Genomic DNA, 15,166 nt, shown 5'->3' on the forward strand with positions numbered 1-15,166 from the left:
TTTGTCAAGTTTCTTTCTGGTTGTTCTATCCATTTTTGAAAGCAGTGTATTAAAATCACCCACTATTTTTGTAGATTCATCTATTTCTTTCTTCAGATCTATTAGAGTTTGCTTTATATATTTTGGTGCTCTTTCATTGGGCGCATAGATATTTATTATGGTTATTTCATCTATGTGGCAAATGCTATGAGTTTTACATTGGTCTATATTGAAAGCAAAAGGCTTGCTTTTTACCCTAATTTAATGTTCTTTTATATAGATGGAGAAAGAAAAATGAATGATAGCTTGGAAGATATGTTTGATCAGACAACACACGAGGAATACGAATCCTATTTGGCAGATAACTCCCCCCAAGTAGCAGATGAAGAGGAAGAATTGTCAACTACCACAAAGGAACCAAACAGTAAGCTTGTTTTTACTTTGCATGCGATTACTTAGTTACACAGAGTTCAGTAAATTAAGGCATCTAACTATTAACAGAAGCCTGACGTAGCATATTAACAATGAAAGTTTCTTGTATAAATTTGTTTTTCCACAGTTAATTTTTCTTTGTTAAGATGGTTTCACTTATAAACGTTCAAATGCAAAAAAAAAAAGTTCAAAGTGTTTTTTTTTACTTTTAACTCCACTTCCTCATATATTAACATCTCCTAAGTTGTTAAGTGTCATCCGTTGAGTTGGTTCTGACTCACAGCAACCCTGTATAGGGTTTCTGAGGAGTGACTTGTGAGTTTGAACCACTGATGTTGCAATAAAATTGACCTTGCATCCAGTGCTTAGCCTACAGCTTCACCAGGACTTCTTAAAATATTTGTCAGAACAAAATACTAATTTTAGTTTGGTACTGTACATTTCTTCTTAAGGTAGGATAGTAATCAAAAGAATACTTTATCTAGTTAAAAGAATAAATAGGTGAATCGGTATTGAAAGTTAGTTAAAAGCCTTGCTAAATATCATTTCCATAATGAGTAAAGTAGTCAGAATTTTTAGTGTAGTGCAAAAATTGTTATATGCTGGTGGTAGTATGTGCTGTGGAGTTGGCTCTGACTCATAGCAACCCTCCATAGGGTTTCCGAGGCTGTAAATCTTTACAGGAGCAGAAAGCCTCTTATTTCTCCCTAGGAACAGTGGAGTTTCATACTGCTGACCTTGAGGTTAGCAGTCCGACTCATAACCACTACACTACCAGCGCTCCCAGTTAAATGGATAGACATGCTGCTATGATACAGCCTATCTTGATTGTGCTTTTCTGTTTCCATAAGTTATTTATAAAGAGAACCCTTAGGTCAAAGTGGTGAGACCTTACCAGATAAAGAACACAGGCTTTAGCTTGCTCCTTTTATGGCAAAAACTTAAGTAAATTTTGTAATAAAACAATTCATTTGTTCAAGTCATGTTTACATATTTTCCCCAAGAAAAGCCTTTTGAAAATTGATATCCTCTCCAATGAAAAGAATGTTCTTTTACAGAGACTTAACTGCTAACTTGTCTTTTTTTTTTTTTTTAATTACATTTGACACTGATCATCCCAAAGTTCTGCTCAGTTAGACTTTGTGACCTCACTGCACTATTCTTCTGATCTCTATAACCAAGACTTTTGTCTTCTGCCTCACATCTCATTTTTTCACATGGCTTTTATTAATCACCTCTGAAAAGATTACTTCTAATCTGCATGTTGAGGTTTGACATCTCTGATGAGTCCCAATCCTGCATTTCTGAGTATCTGCTGTTGTTAAGTGCTATTAGGTTGGTTCCAACTCATAGCAGTGCTGTATAGGGTTTCCATGGAACGTCTGGTGGGTTTGAACCACTGATTTTGCTGTTAGTAGTCCAGTACTTATCCTACAGTGCCCCATCAGGACTACTATTATTTCTCTTAAGGAGCCCTGGTGGTGCAGTGGATAAGAGCTTGGTTGCTAGCTATAAGGTTGGCAGTTTGAACCCACCAGTGCTCTGCAGGAGAAAGATGTGGCAGTCTGCTTTCATAAATATTACAGCCTTAGAAACCCCATGAGGCTGTTCTACTGTTCTACAGGGTCATTATGCATTTTAATTAACTAAAAGGTACAGGTTTGGCTTTTGTTTGGGTTTATTTTTTTCCAACATGTTAAATATCATCTTTCTAAGCAAAGTTCCATATATTTCCTACCAAGTAGCCCCTTACAGACTTTATTTTTCCCAGGTATCCAGCATATAGTTTAGTTCTTAATGCCCATTTATCTTATTTTCTTGGTCCCTGTTTCATAGAAGTGCTACTTACTGTTTCCTTATAGGATAGAGCAAGTTTACAGAACATTAGACAAGATTTATCATAATCTTGGTACCTGTTCTCTTTTCAACTTCTTCTTCCTAACACCTCACTAAACTTCCTCACGGAATCTCAACCACACTGGTTTTCTCTTAGTTCCTGTAGCATACTGAGCTTTTCCTCATCTCAGGGCCTTTGTTACATACTCTGTCTTTTACCTGCAACATCATCATATTCTCATGGCTTCTCATTTGTCAGTTATTTGATAATTGTCTTTTTCACTGATTATAGCAAAACTTCATGAGGTCAGATCTGGTCTCTTATTCTACATTGTATGTCCAGAATTTACACAATGCTCTGTAAGTCTCGATTATTTTAATAAGTCTTGGCAACCTGGAATTCAAGTCTGTAAACTCCAATTCTTACTTTGTTAAAAAAAATTTCTGATAAAAAATTTAAGCTCTTGTATTTCAAAGTCAAAACCTACCTTACAGATCATTATTAAAATCAGTAAGGTTAATTAGATGGTCTGGAAATATGAAAAGTTGATATTTTGCTGTTGTTGTTAAGTGCTGTAGAGTCAGTTCTGATTCATAACTACCCTATATAGGGTTGCCAAGGAACAGCTGGTGGGTTTAAACCATTGACCTTGTTGTAGGATAAGCAGTCTAGTGATATCCTACAACACCACACCAGCTATCTCTTGTTAATTCTTTAGTAACAAACAATAATAATAGCTATTTGATTCATTCTTTTAAAGTTCCAGTAACACTCTGAGATAACAGTTTTTAGCTCTGATAATTCTAACATAAAACTATCAGCACCATCCTCATTTTGAATAAAGAAAAATGTAGCTATAGAAAATGTAAATGATTTTTTTCCAGGTGTCTAAAGTAAAGAAGGAGCTCTTGTAGCGTAGTGGTTATGAATCAGGCTGCGAACCGCAAGGTCAGCAGTTCGAAACTACCAGCTGTTCCACGGGAGAAAGATGAGGCTTTCTGCTCCCGTAAAGATTTACAGCCTCGGAAACCCTTTACAGGGTCGCTATGAGTCGGAACTGACTCCACGGCACATAACAACAGCAAAGTGAAGAGGACTTAAAATATTTGTTGATGAAGACCAAAGAGCTCAGCCTTCAGTATGGATTGTATCTCAATGTAAAGAAAACAAAAATCACCACTGGACCAATAAACAATATTCGTATCAATGGAGAAAAGATTGAAGTTGTCAAGGACTTCATTCTTCTTGGATCAACTATCAACACTCATGGAAGCAGCAGTCAAGAAATCAAATGACGTATTGCATTAGGCAAATCTGCTGCACAAGACCTTTTTAAAGTGTTGAAGAGCCAAGATGTCAGCTTGAGGACTAAGGTGCGCCTGACCCAAGCCATGGTATTTTCAGTAACCTCATATGCATGTGAAAGCTGGACACTGAATAAGGAAGACTGTAGAAGAATTGATGCCTTTTAGTTATGGTGTTGGAGGAGAATATTGAAAGTGCCATGGGCTGCCAAAAGAACCAACAGATCTGTGTTGAAAGAAGTGCAGCCAGAGTGCTCCGTGGAATCCAGGATGGCCAAACTTCGTCTCTCATACTTCGGACATATTGTCAGGAGGGAGCAGTCGCTGGAGAAGAATATCATGTTTGGTAGGATCAGAGAAAAAGAGGAAGACTACCAGCTCATCAGTGAGTTCAAGCATGGCAACAATTGTGAGGTTGGCCCAGGATCAGGCAGTGTTTTGTTCTGTTGTGCATAGGGTTGCTATGAGTTGGTACCAACTCGATGGCATTTAACAACAACAAAAAGTATGAAATCCAATATAAATGAAAGTTTGGATACATGTGACTTGCTTAAGGAGTCGTAGTATGGTTCTATAGGATAAAAGACTTGCACCAAAAGTCGATTTGAACCTCAAGGTCAGTGGTTCAAACTCAGCAGCTGCTCCTTGGAAACTCTATACAGGGATGCTATGAGTCGGAACCAACTCAACAAAATTAACAACAACAACAACAAAGTATAAAACCCAATAAAAATGGAAGTATGAGTACGTCACTTTGTCAAACTAAAGCTAATCATCTCTCGGTGGGTTGTGCATTCAATTTATTCTTATTTTACTTATAGGTAATGGTGATAAATATGATAAAATCAAACAGAAAGCGTTTGTGGAGCCGTATTACAAAGATGATGAAAGGTAAGTTGGTCTTGATTAGTACCAGCGATGTGATTAGAAAATTACTACTTTAGTTAAAATTGAATGAATGTTTTCTACTTTACAGTCACAACAACAAAGAACTGAAGCATATTTTTAGGTTTTAAACAATTTAAAAAATTTTTACAATCCCCTTCTTTCTTGACAGTAGTAGTAGTAATTTTCTGTTTCATTATAACAATGATTTTATTTTGAAAATTGCTTGAACTTTGGAGATCTATTCCATTGTGTACTATAACTTTTATATAGTATAAGAACTGAGCTTTAGGCTGTACTTGGAGATTATGTCATAAGGAGTTTAAACATTTAAAACAAACTTTTAAGTACCTTGACTTTAAACCATGATGTTACTTTCTATTTTGTTCAGACATTACAAGTTCTATTTCATTTATGTATATACTGTTTTTGATGTGAATTAGGGTGTGGTAATGCATTAAAAAAAGCATGGTACCTTTTTTCTTCTAAGTTACTGTGATAGAAAGTTGAATTACTCAAAAAGTTACTCCATGTGCATTTTTTGTTGGTTTTACTGTATTTTACATGAAAACTAGCAAATTAGATTTTCATTCAGTGTCATTATAAACTTATAGAATTTAAGTATATTGGATGTATTTCACCCCATTGCCATTATTAGCCTCACTGATGTCAGATTATCCTATCTTTGCCCAATGAAAGCCTCTTTTAACAGTACCCTAAAAGTCTTTCATAACTTCCTTATTTTCTGGTAGGATGAAATGTTCTAGACTCTTGTACCCTCCCTACTATTGGCCTGATGTCTGCCTTTCTCTAGGAACCCTAGTTTATTTTAGTGAGAAGAGGTAATTAGGGCACAGTTTGGGCACTGAGGTTAATCGTTGCTATGGTTAGTCATTGTATTCAGAACTTTTAGGGGGACAGAGAGGAATAAGGTTTTTGTTTTGTTTTTAAACTACACTTGCTCATATTGGTAACTCTAATTAAGATTTAGGACTATCGGGTTTTTACTTAACCTCCTGTATCTTATATCTGTTTCCCATTTCCTGCCTGCTGAATATCCCACATCTAAATGGCACCAGTATAACTCCTCATTTGACTTTACTTGACGGGACATAAAGAGTAGTACAAAACAGAAACCTGCCAGAGAAGGAAAATGGAAATATTTCCCACTAAAGTGAACAGTAGAATGATAAGATTGCACCTTGTCAGTGACAGGAAACATGTGAAACCTGGAAAAACAAGTCCGTGCCATTGGGCTTGGGTATCGGAGGTTTCACTGTGTATTCTGATTTTTACATCCTTATCAGATATATACATATGGTTCCCCCAATTTTTCTTTTTTCTGTCTGTAAGTTGTCTCTTTATTTTGATAACTCCTTTGATAAACAAAAGTATTTAATTTTTATTTTTCATTTGCTACTCATGCTTTTGGTATAGCTCATGGATCTTTAAAAACTAGGCCCCATAATCTTTCTCTTACATTTTTCCTTAAAAATTTTAGGTCCTTGATCCATTTTGAATAGGTTTTGTGTATGGTGTGATGCTTGGATCTTGTTTCAGTCTTCTGTATGTAAAAAAAAAAATCCCATTTTCCCAGCACCATTTATCAAAGAGACTTCCCCATTGATTGGACATAGCACTCTTATCAAAAATCATTTGACCATAAATGTTTCCTTCTAATGTTATTTTCAGCCAGTTAAGCAGAAATAGGAACTATTGGTTATCTTTTTAGATACAAAAAAGAATAGCCCTTAAAAACACCTGGCATATAGTGTTATTGCTGTGTTGTCTTGTCAGCTGTGATGTATGGTGACCCTATGGTGGTGGTAGAGGTATGCCATGGAGTCAGTTCCAACTCATAGTGACCCTGCACAGTGTTTCTAAGGCTGTAAATCTTTATGGGAGCAGAAATACTCATCTTTTTTCCTGTGGAATGGCTGGTAGCTTCGAACTGCTGACCTTGAAGTTACCAGCCTGACTCATAACCACTATGCTACTGAAACTACCAGTGACCCCTATAGGCATAGTAAAAGTGCCCAGTGGATTTTTTAAGGCTGCAATCTTTATGGGAACAGATCACTAGTTCTTTGTCCTGTGTAGCTGCTGGTGGCTTCAAACTTCACTAGCCTTTAAGTTAGCAGAGACGTGTGTACCCATTGCACTACCAGGGCTTTTGGGCATATAGTTATCACTCAGAGGACTATTCCACCATTCATCTTTGAATTTGTTGTAATGTGGTGACTTGCATGTTGCCGTGATGCTAGAAGCTATGCCACCGGGCATTTTAGGTACCACCAGGGTCACCCGTGGTGGACAGGTTCCAACTGAGCTTCTAGAGTAACACAGATTAAGAAGAAGGAGAGACAGACTACTTGTGAACATTTAGCCACTGAAAACACTTAGGTATAGCAGTGGAACATGGTCAGCACCATAATGCTGAATATTTAAACGTTATGATTGGTGGTTGTGTGCCTTTCTGACTCCTAGGTTTTGGTGGTGGTTATGGTGTTAGCTGTGTCCGTTCTGACTAATAGAAACCCTATAGAGGGTTTCCGAGATTGTAAATCTTTATGGGAGCAGAAAACCTCATCTTTCTCCCACAGAGCAGATGGTAAATTTGAACTGCTGTCCTTTCAGTTAGCAGCCCAGCTCATAATCCACTACTCTACCAGGGTTCCTACCACAAAAATATTGTGAGATGTAGTACCGGAAGATGAGCCCCTCAGGTTGGAGAGTATTCAAAATAGAACTTGGGAAGAGCTGCCTCTTCAAAGTAGAGTTAACCATGATGACATAAATGGAGTAAATCTTTCGGGACCTTCATTTGCTGATATGGCACAACTCAAAATTAGGAGAAACAGTTGTAAACATCCATTAATTAATAATCAGAACATGGAATATACGAAGCATGAATCCAGGAAAATTGGAAGTTTTCAAAAATGAAATGGAATGCATAAAGATCCATATCTTAAGTATTAGTGAGCTGAAATGGATTGGTGCTGGCCATTTTGAATCTGATAATCATATGGCTTACTATAGCAGGAATGACAACTGATGAATAGTGTCATTCATTTTCAAAAAGAACATTTCAATAGCTGCCTTGAAGTATAATGTTGTCTGTGATAGGATACTATTCATACACCTACAAGGAAGACCATTTTAATACCACTATTATTCAAATTTACTCAGCAACCACTAAAGCCAGTGATGAGCAAATTAAAACAGTTCTACCAACTATTTCAGTCTGAACTTGATCAAACATGCAATCAAGATGTATTGATAATCGACCATCAAGGGAGAAGAGCAGTGTGCAGGACCTATTGATAATCGACCATCAAGGGAGAAGAGCAGTGTGCAAGAGAAGCAGTGACACCAGAGATGGAGGCAGAGATGATGACATGAAGCGATTGAGTGGCTGGAGACCTGGGCTCAGGGAGGGAGAGGGGCTGTGTGCTGATGGCCAGGGGGCAGGCTTGCAGGGTGTGCCCTTCGGTTGTTTAAATGGTTGTATATTCGTGAGTGCTTCAGTATACATCAAAAAAAAAAGGGAATGGAAACAAATGCTGTTAAATAATGGTGCATGGAGGGGATTGTAATCATTGCAATGAAATGAAATACGACAGGATGAATGTAAAGCTGATATTCTCCCGTGTAAAGTATTACCCAATTCACAATAAAAGCATTTTAAACAAAAGAGAGAGAGGCAGTTAGCCTAATGTGATATCAGGAAGTCTTGTGGGTGACATCTCAAAACAGTTTTTTAAAAAGATCAGCAGTCAAAGGTATTATTCTTTCTGATTATTCTTTCTGAGTGAGGGCTAAGGGTTTAGACATAATTGAGTTGTGAATGGAGGGAAGAGCATAAGTAATTGACAACAGAAATGTGTGTAACCAGGGAACTATAACCTGGAATATGAAGTAAGATGTAAAAGTGACTGGAGATGAGGTTAGAAGGAAAAATAGTATATTGTTATTTAATAAGATGTGGCATAGTACAATAATCACTGGAATACGAACCACAAGGTTGGCGGTTCAAACCGACCAGCCACTCCTTGGAAACCCTGTACAGGGTCACTATGAGTTGGAACTAACTTGACAGCACTTATTAACAGCGACAACAACAACCATATAAATAAATAGTTCTATATAGACTGTAAGGACCATTTACCATCACCAATAGCCACTGAGTCCATTGCAATATGTAGTGACTCCATGTTTTAGACTAGGCCTGCATATAAAGATTCTGTGTCTGTGACCTTTCGGAAGTAGATTACCAGGCCTTTCTTCCCAAGCAGTGCTGGGTGAATTTGAACAGCCAACCTTTCCATTAGTAACCAAAGCATAACCATTTGTACTACCTACCCAGCGACTCCATAGGATCCTATGCCCCTTGTTATAGACTAAACTTTCTCCTTTGCAGCTTGCTCACCTTTGCATTTTAGATTGTTAAATCTAGCTGTAGTATGAAAGGTAAATTTAAATGGGATAGTACTGGAAGCAGAGAGATGAGCTAAAAGGTTGATGCAACAAAGCCCTGAGAAGGTTGTGAATTTGATCAATGGCAGTAGGGTAGAAGAGATTCATGATTATATAGGAGGCAAAACATATAGTATTTGAAAAATTATTGGACATATGATTAGGAGTAGAGGAAAAAATTGAGACCGACTCTTACCTTTTTGGCTTGGGTGACTAGAAAGATGTTGGCACCTTGCAGTCAGGAAGTGATGAAATAAATTCCACTTGGCTTCTTAGAATTATATGAGATAAGGTATATGGGATGATGTTCTTCACTGGTTGGAGGCAGCTGGTTAGGAACTATAAAAGCAAAAGCTCAGTGCAGTGGCATGATCAAGGGTTTGATTTGGGGTTTTATCATTTCCTAGTATGGTAAGTTATCTTTGAGGCCATTCCATCTTTTCAAAATTTGCAAAATTAAAATGAAATAATGGCAGCAATTGTATGCATGGCACAGTGTCTGGCACAAATAAAAGATACAGACTAGTGAGTCCTGGTGTGGCACTGTAGGATAAGCACTGGGCTGCTGACAATAAGGTTGGCAGTTCAATCCCACCAGCAGCTCCTCAGAAACACTATATAGGATTGCTGTGAGTCAGAACTGACTCAGTAGCACTCAACAACAACAAACCTAGTGAAGGACCGGGTATAGGATACCTAGTAAAGATAGAATTGAAGGTTTTTTTTTTATATCCCCTTTCTCATGCTTCCAGAAGGTGGTGTAGAAATAAGGCAAACCAAAAGCAATCAGTTTACCTGCATATTCTAGTGGAGAAGCACAATTACTTATATATCCTATACACAAAAATTATTTGCCATTGTGTCAATTCTGACTCATGGGAATCTCAGGTGTAGTCATCCCTTATTTATGAAGATTATCTAAAAAAGGTTATGGATAGAACAGTCATAGAAAAAGAGAACCACTATGTTGCCATTGTTATATCCTGCCTTACTAAGCAGTAATGCTCTGGAATAAAATAAACAAAACAAGTTTTAATTGTCCTAGTTCCCTAAAGGGGCCATGGTGTAGCGCTCTAGGATAAGCACTACTAACAACAAGATGAACAGTTCAAACCCACTAACCACTCCTTAGAGACCCTATATAGAACCGACTTGACAGCACTTAACAGCAACAGCAGCAGTTTTCTTTACAGTACATTTATCATCTCCTCCTTCAAACAACGGATAGATTATTTTTCCTTTTTGAGATGTCACACTCTCTTTCCTGACCACAGCCTGGACCCTAGGCCCTCTCCCCACTGAAAAAGTGAAAGTGTAATATGTAGATTGTATAAAAGAAAAAAAGTGTATTGGTAATTATTGGTGATTGGCATTAAAGAAGAAGGAATCAGTAGTTTAAAAATATGGCCTTGGTGATAGAAATGATGCTAGAGATTGCATGATAGAATTTTGCAAGACCAATGACGTATTCATTGCAGATATCTTTTTAAAACAACATTAAACACAACTATACACATGGATCTCACCACATGGCATACACAGAAATCAAGTTGACTGCATCTGTGAGAAGAGATGGTGGGAAACTCCATTTCATCAGCCAAAACAAGGCCAGTGGTAGACTGTGACACAAACCTTCAATAGCTCATAAGAAAGTTCAGGCTGAAGCTGAAGAAATTAAAACATGAGTTTTAATTTAAGTCCACGAGAAGTAAAATATGACCTTGAACATATCCCACCTGATTTAGACATCATCTCAAGAATGATGCATTAGACACTAATAACCAAAGACCAGAAGAGTTGTAGGATAACATCAAGAACATCATACAGAAAAAAGACCAAAAGTCATTAAGAAGACAAGAAAGAAGGAAAAGACCGAAATAGATGTCAGAAGAGACTGAAATGTGCTTTCTAGCAACAAACTGTAAAAGCACATGAAGCAAATGTGGAAGGAAAAGAGCTGAACAGATCATTTCAAAGGATAGCTCTAGAAGACAAAGGCAAGTATTTTAATGAACTTTGCAAAGACCTGAAGTTAGATAATCAAAAGGGAAGGACACACACAGCATTTCTCAAGCTAAGGGAACTGGAGAAAAAATGCAAGCTTTGACTTGCAATATTGAAGAATTGTATAGGTAAAATATTATTAAATGATGCAGAAAGTATCAACAGAAGATTGAAGAGATACACAGAGTCACTGTACCAAAAAGAAATTGTTGATGTGCAACCATTTCAAGAGGGGGAGCATATGAAATTCCTATGTGTGTTGCTGTACATCAAAAAAAAAAAAAGAATGACATAGAAGCAAATACTGTTGAATGATGATGCGTGGAGGGGATTGTAATCATTGCAGCGAAATGATGTACTGTAGGATGAGTGTAAACTATCCTGTGTAAACTATCACTCAGTTCACAATAAAAACTTATTTTTTAAAAAAAGAGGTAGCATATGGTTAAGAGTAAATAGTATTGAAAGAAGTCCAAGGTGCACTGAAAGCATTGGCAAAGAGCTAGGCTTCAGTAAGTGATGGAATACAAATTAACATCTTTAAACAAACTAATACAGCACTGGAGGCACTAACTCAGCTATGCCAAGAAATTTGGAAGAGTGCTGTCTGACTGATTGGAAGAGATCATATTTATGTCCATTCTAAAGAGAGGTGACTCAACAGAAAGCAAAATTAATATCACATACAAGTAAAATTTTGCTACAGACAGTTAAAAAACAGCTGCAACAGTAATTGACAGGGAACTGCCAGAGATTCAAGCCAGGTTCAGATGAGGACGTGGAACAAGGGATATCACTGCTGACATCAGATTGATCTTGGCTGAAAGCAGAGAATAATGACTATGCAAAGGCTTTCAACCACATGGATCATGACAAGCTATAGACAACTTTGTAGAGAATGGGTATTCTGGAACACTTTATTGTGCTCATGAAGAACCTGTACATAGACCAAGAGGCAGTCAGTAGTTCTAACAAAACAAGGAGACACTGAATGATTTACATTCAGGAAAGGTATGTGCCAGGGCTGCATTCTCTTACCGTACTTAGTCTGTGTGTTGCACAAATAATCCAAAAAGCTGGATTATATGAAGATGAGGGGTGTCAGGATTGGAAAAAGACTTGTTAACAACCTGTGATATGCAGATTATACTTTTCTTGTTGAAAGTCAAGAGGATTTAAAATACTTGCTGATGAAGATCAAAGACCATAGCCTTCATTATAGGTTGCACCTCAATGTAAACAAAACAAACATCCTCACCATTGGATCAATAAATAACATCATGATAAGTGGAGAAACGATTGAATTTGTCAAAGACTTCATTTTGCTTTGATTCATTGTCAACACTCATGGACAGCAGTTAACAATCAAATGACGTATTGCATTAAGCAAATCTGTTGCACAAGAGATCTACAAAGTGTTCAAGAGGAAAGATGTCAGTTTGAGGTCTAAGATATGCCTGACCAAGCCATGGTATTTTAAGTAGTCTCATATGCATGTGAAAGTTGGACAATGAATAAGGAAGGCCTTAGAAGAATTGATGCTTTTGAGTTACGGTATTGGAGGAGAATATTAAAAGTACCATGGACTGCCAGAAGAACGAACAAATCTGTCTTGGAAGAAGTCAGTGAGAATGCTTCTTTCAGAAGTCAGGATGGTGAGACTTGGTCTCTCATGTTTCGGACAGATTATGAGGAGGGAGCAGTTCCGGAGAAGGGCATCATGCTTGGTGAAATGGAGGGTCAACAAAAAAGACGAAGCACCCCCAATGAGATGGATTGATGCAGTGACAGCAGCAAGACCGGGCAGTGTTTCGCTCTGCTGTGCGTAAGGTCACTATGAGCTGGAACTGACTCAGCAGCACCGAATAACAACAATGAATATTTCATGAAGAATGGATTAAGAAATAATTTATTTCTCTAGTCAAATAAAATGAATGAATGCTTTGGGATTTCTTCTTTTAGCTCTCACCTTTATTATTTAAATCCTTAACCAAGTATCTTTGTTGTGACAGATGGATTAATTTTAAATTTAATTCCTTTTTTTCCCTCAGGGAATCTAGCTTACAAAACTTTCCTCATATTGAGGTGGTTCGGAAGAAACAAGAGAGAAAAAGACTGCTTGGACATACATGTAAGGAATGTGAAAATGTAAGTACTAATGTAAATACCTTCCAGTTGTTTTTTTAAATTATGACTTTATAGATCATAAATGAATGGTATTATAGCACATAGATGCAAACTTTATTTGTATCTAGTAACCGGACTTGAGCCAGGAATAATAGAATGATTAATAGGAGGAATAATATACAGTATGTAGACTGTCAAATCTGTTCATCAGATGATCTCTAAATTCAGGTGAAATATATTCAAGGTCATTATTTTGGCTCTCATGGACTTGTTTTCATTTTCTTCCGCTTCAGTTTGAATTTGCATATGAGCAACTGATTGTTCCAGTCTGCCCCTGCCTTGTTTTGACTGGTGATAAGGAGCTTTTCCATCGTCTCTTTCCACAGATGTAGTCAATTTGATTCTGTGTCCATGTGTATAGTTGTCTCTTATGCTGTCTAAAGAAGGTATTTGAAATGAACAAATCATTGATTTTACACAATTCTATCATGAGATCTCCAGCATCATTTCTGTCACCAAGGCCATATTTTCCAGCTACTGATTCTTCCACTTTGCTCCCAACCTTTGCATTCCAATCACCAATAATGATCAATACATCTTGATTGCATATTTGATCAATTTCAGATTGAAAAAGCTGGTAGAATTCTATTTCATCCTCACTGGGTTTAGTTGTTGGTGTGTTGGTATTAACTGGTCTTCCCAGTAGATGCATGGATATCATTATCCTATCACAGCATTGTACCTCATGACTGATCTGGATATGTTCTTTTTGACAATGAATGCAACACCAATCCTCTACAATTTGACATTCCAGGCATGGTAAACCATGTTGTTGTCAGATTCAAAATGGCCAATACCAGTCCATTTCAGTTCACTAATTCTTAAGATATCGATGTTTACACAAAGGTTTTCGATTGTGTAGATCATGACAAGCTATGGACAACATTGTGAAGTATGAGTATTCCGGAACATTTAATTGTGCTCATGAGGAATCTGTACATGGACCAAGAAGCAGTTGTTCTAACAGAACATGAGAACACTGAATGGTTTAAAATTAAGAAAGGTGTGTGACAGGGTTGTATTCTTTCACCATACTTATTCAACCTGTATGCTGAGCAAATAATACGAGAAGCTGGGTTATATGAAGAAAAGTGTAGCATCAGGATTGGAGGAAGACTCATTAACAACCTGTGATATGCAGATGATACAACTTTGCTTGCAAATATTTACTGATGAAGATCAAAGAGCACAGCTTTCGGTATGGATTGCATCTTAATGTAAAGAAAACAAAAATCCTCACTACTGGACCAATAAACAACATTCTTATCAACGGAGGAAAGATTGAAGTTGTCGAGGACTCCATTCTTCTTGTGTCAACTATCAACACTCAGGGAGGCAGCAGTCAAGAAATCAAATGACGTATAGCATTCGGCAAATCTGCACAAGACCTTTTTAAAGTGTTGAAGAGAAAAGACATCAGCTTGAGGACTAAGGTGCACCTGACCCAAGCCATGGTATTTTCAATAACGTTATATGCATGTGAAAGCTGGACAGTGAGTAAGGAAGACCATAGAAGAATTGATATGCTTTTGAGTTTTGGTATTAGAGGAGAATATTGTAAGTGCCAAAATATTGTAAGAATATTGTAAGCTGCCAAAAGAACCAACAGATCTGTGTTGGAAGAAGTGCAGCCAGAGTGTTTCTTGGAGGCCAGGATGGCCAAACTTTGTCTGTCATACTTCGGACATATTGTCAGGAGGGACCAGTTGGTGGAGAAGGATATCATGTTTGGTAAGGTAGAGGGTCAGAGAAGGAGAGGAAGACCTCCAGCGAGATGGATTGGCATAGTGGAAGCATCAATGGGCTCATGAGTGGCTACAATTGTGAGGTTGGCCCAGGATGGGGCAGTGTTTCATTCTGTTGTGTATAAGATGCTGTTAGTTGGTGCTGACCCGATGGCACCTAACAACAATATGCAGACTGTGACCTGGGAGATACAAGTAGATGACAATGAAAGTTCTCTTAAATTTTCATTAAGTGTATCTGTAACTAAGTGTAACTAGTCTAAGGTCTAGTTCTTCTTATTACCAGAGTCAGTCATTTATGCCACCTTTTTTATATA

At 37.4% G+C, this 15,166-nt stretch overlaps 1 protein-coding gene across 1 annotated transcript in view; it reads left to right on the forward strand.

Moving 5' to 3' along the window:
- RBBP8 (retinoblastoma binding protein 8) overlaps nt 1-15,166 on the forward strand; it is a 124,713-nt gene that overhangs the window by 93,960 nt on the left and 15,587 nt on the right. Inside the window, exons 14-16 of the mRNA XM_006867292.1 lie at nt 260-403; nt 4,374-4,443; nt 12,969-13,065. Of these exons, the coding sequence (XP_006867354.1) occupies nt 260-403; nt 4,374-4,443; nt 12,969-13,065 (311 nt within the window). The remainder of the gene's footprint in view (nt 1-259; nt 404-4,373; nt 4,444-12,968; nt 13,066-15,166) is intronic.

The sequence above is a fragment of the Chrysochloris asiatica genome, unplaced genomic scaffold (assembly GCF_000296735.1).
Source record: "Chrysochloris asiatica unplaced genomic scaffold, ChrAsi1.0 scaffold00103, whole genome shotgun sequence".
Classification (NCBI taxonomy): domain Eukaryota; kingdom Metazoa; phylum Chordata; class Mammalia; order Afrosoricida; family Chrysochloridae; genus Chrysochloris; species Chrysochloris asiatica.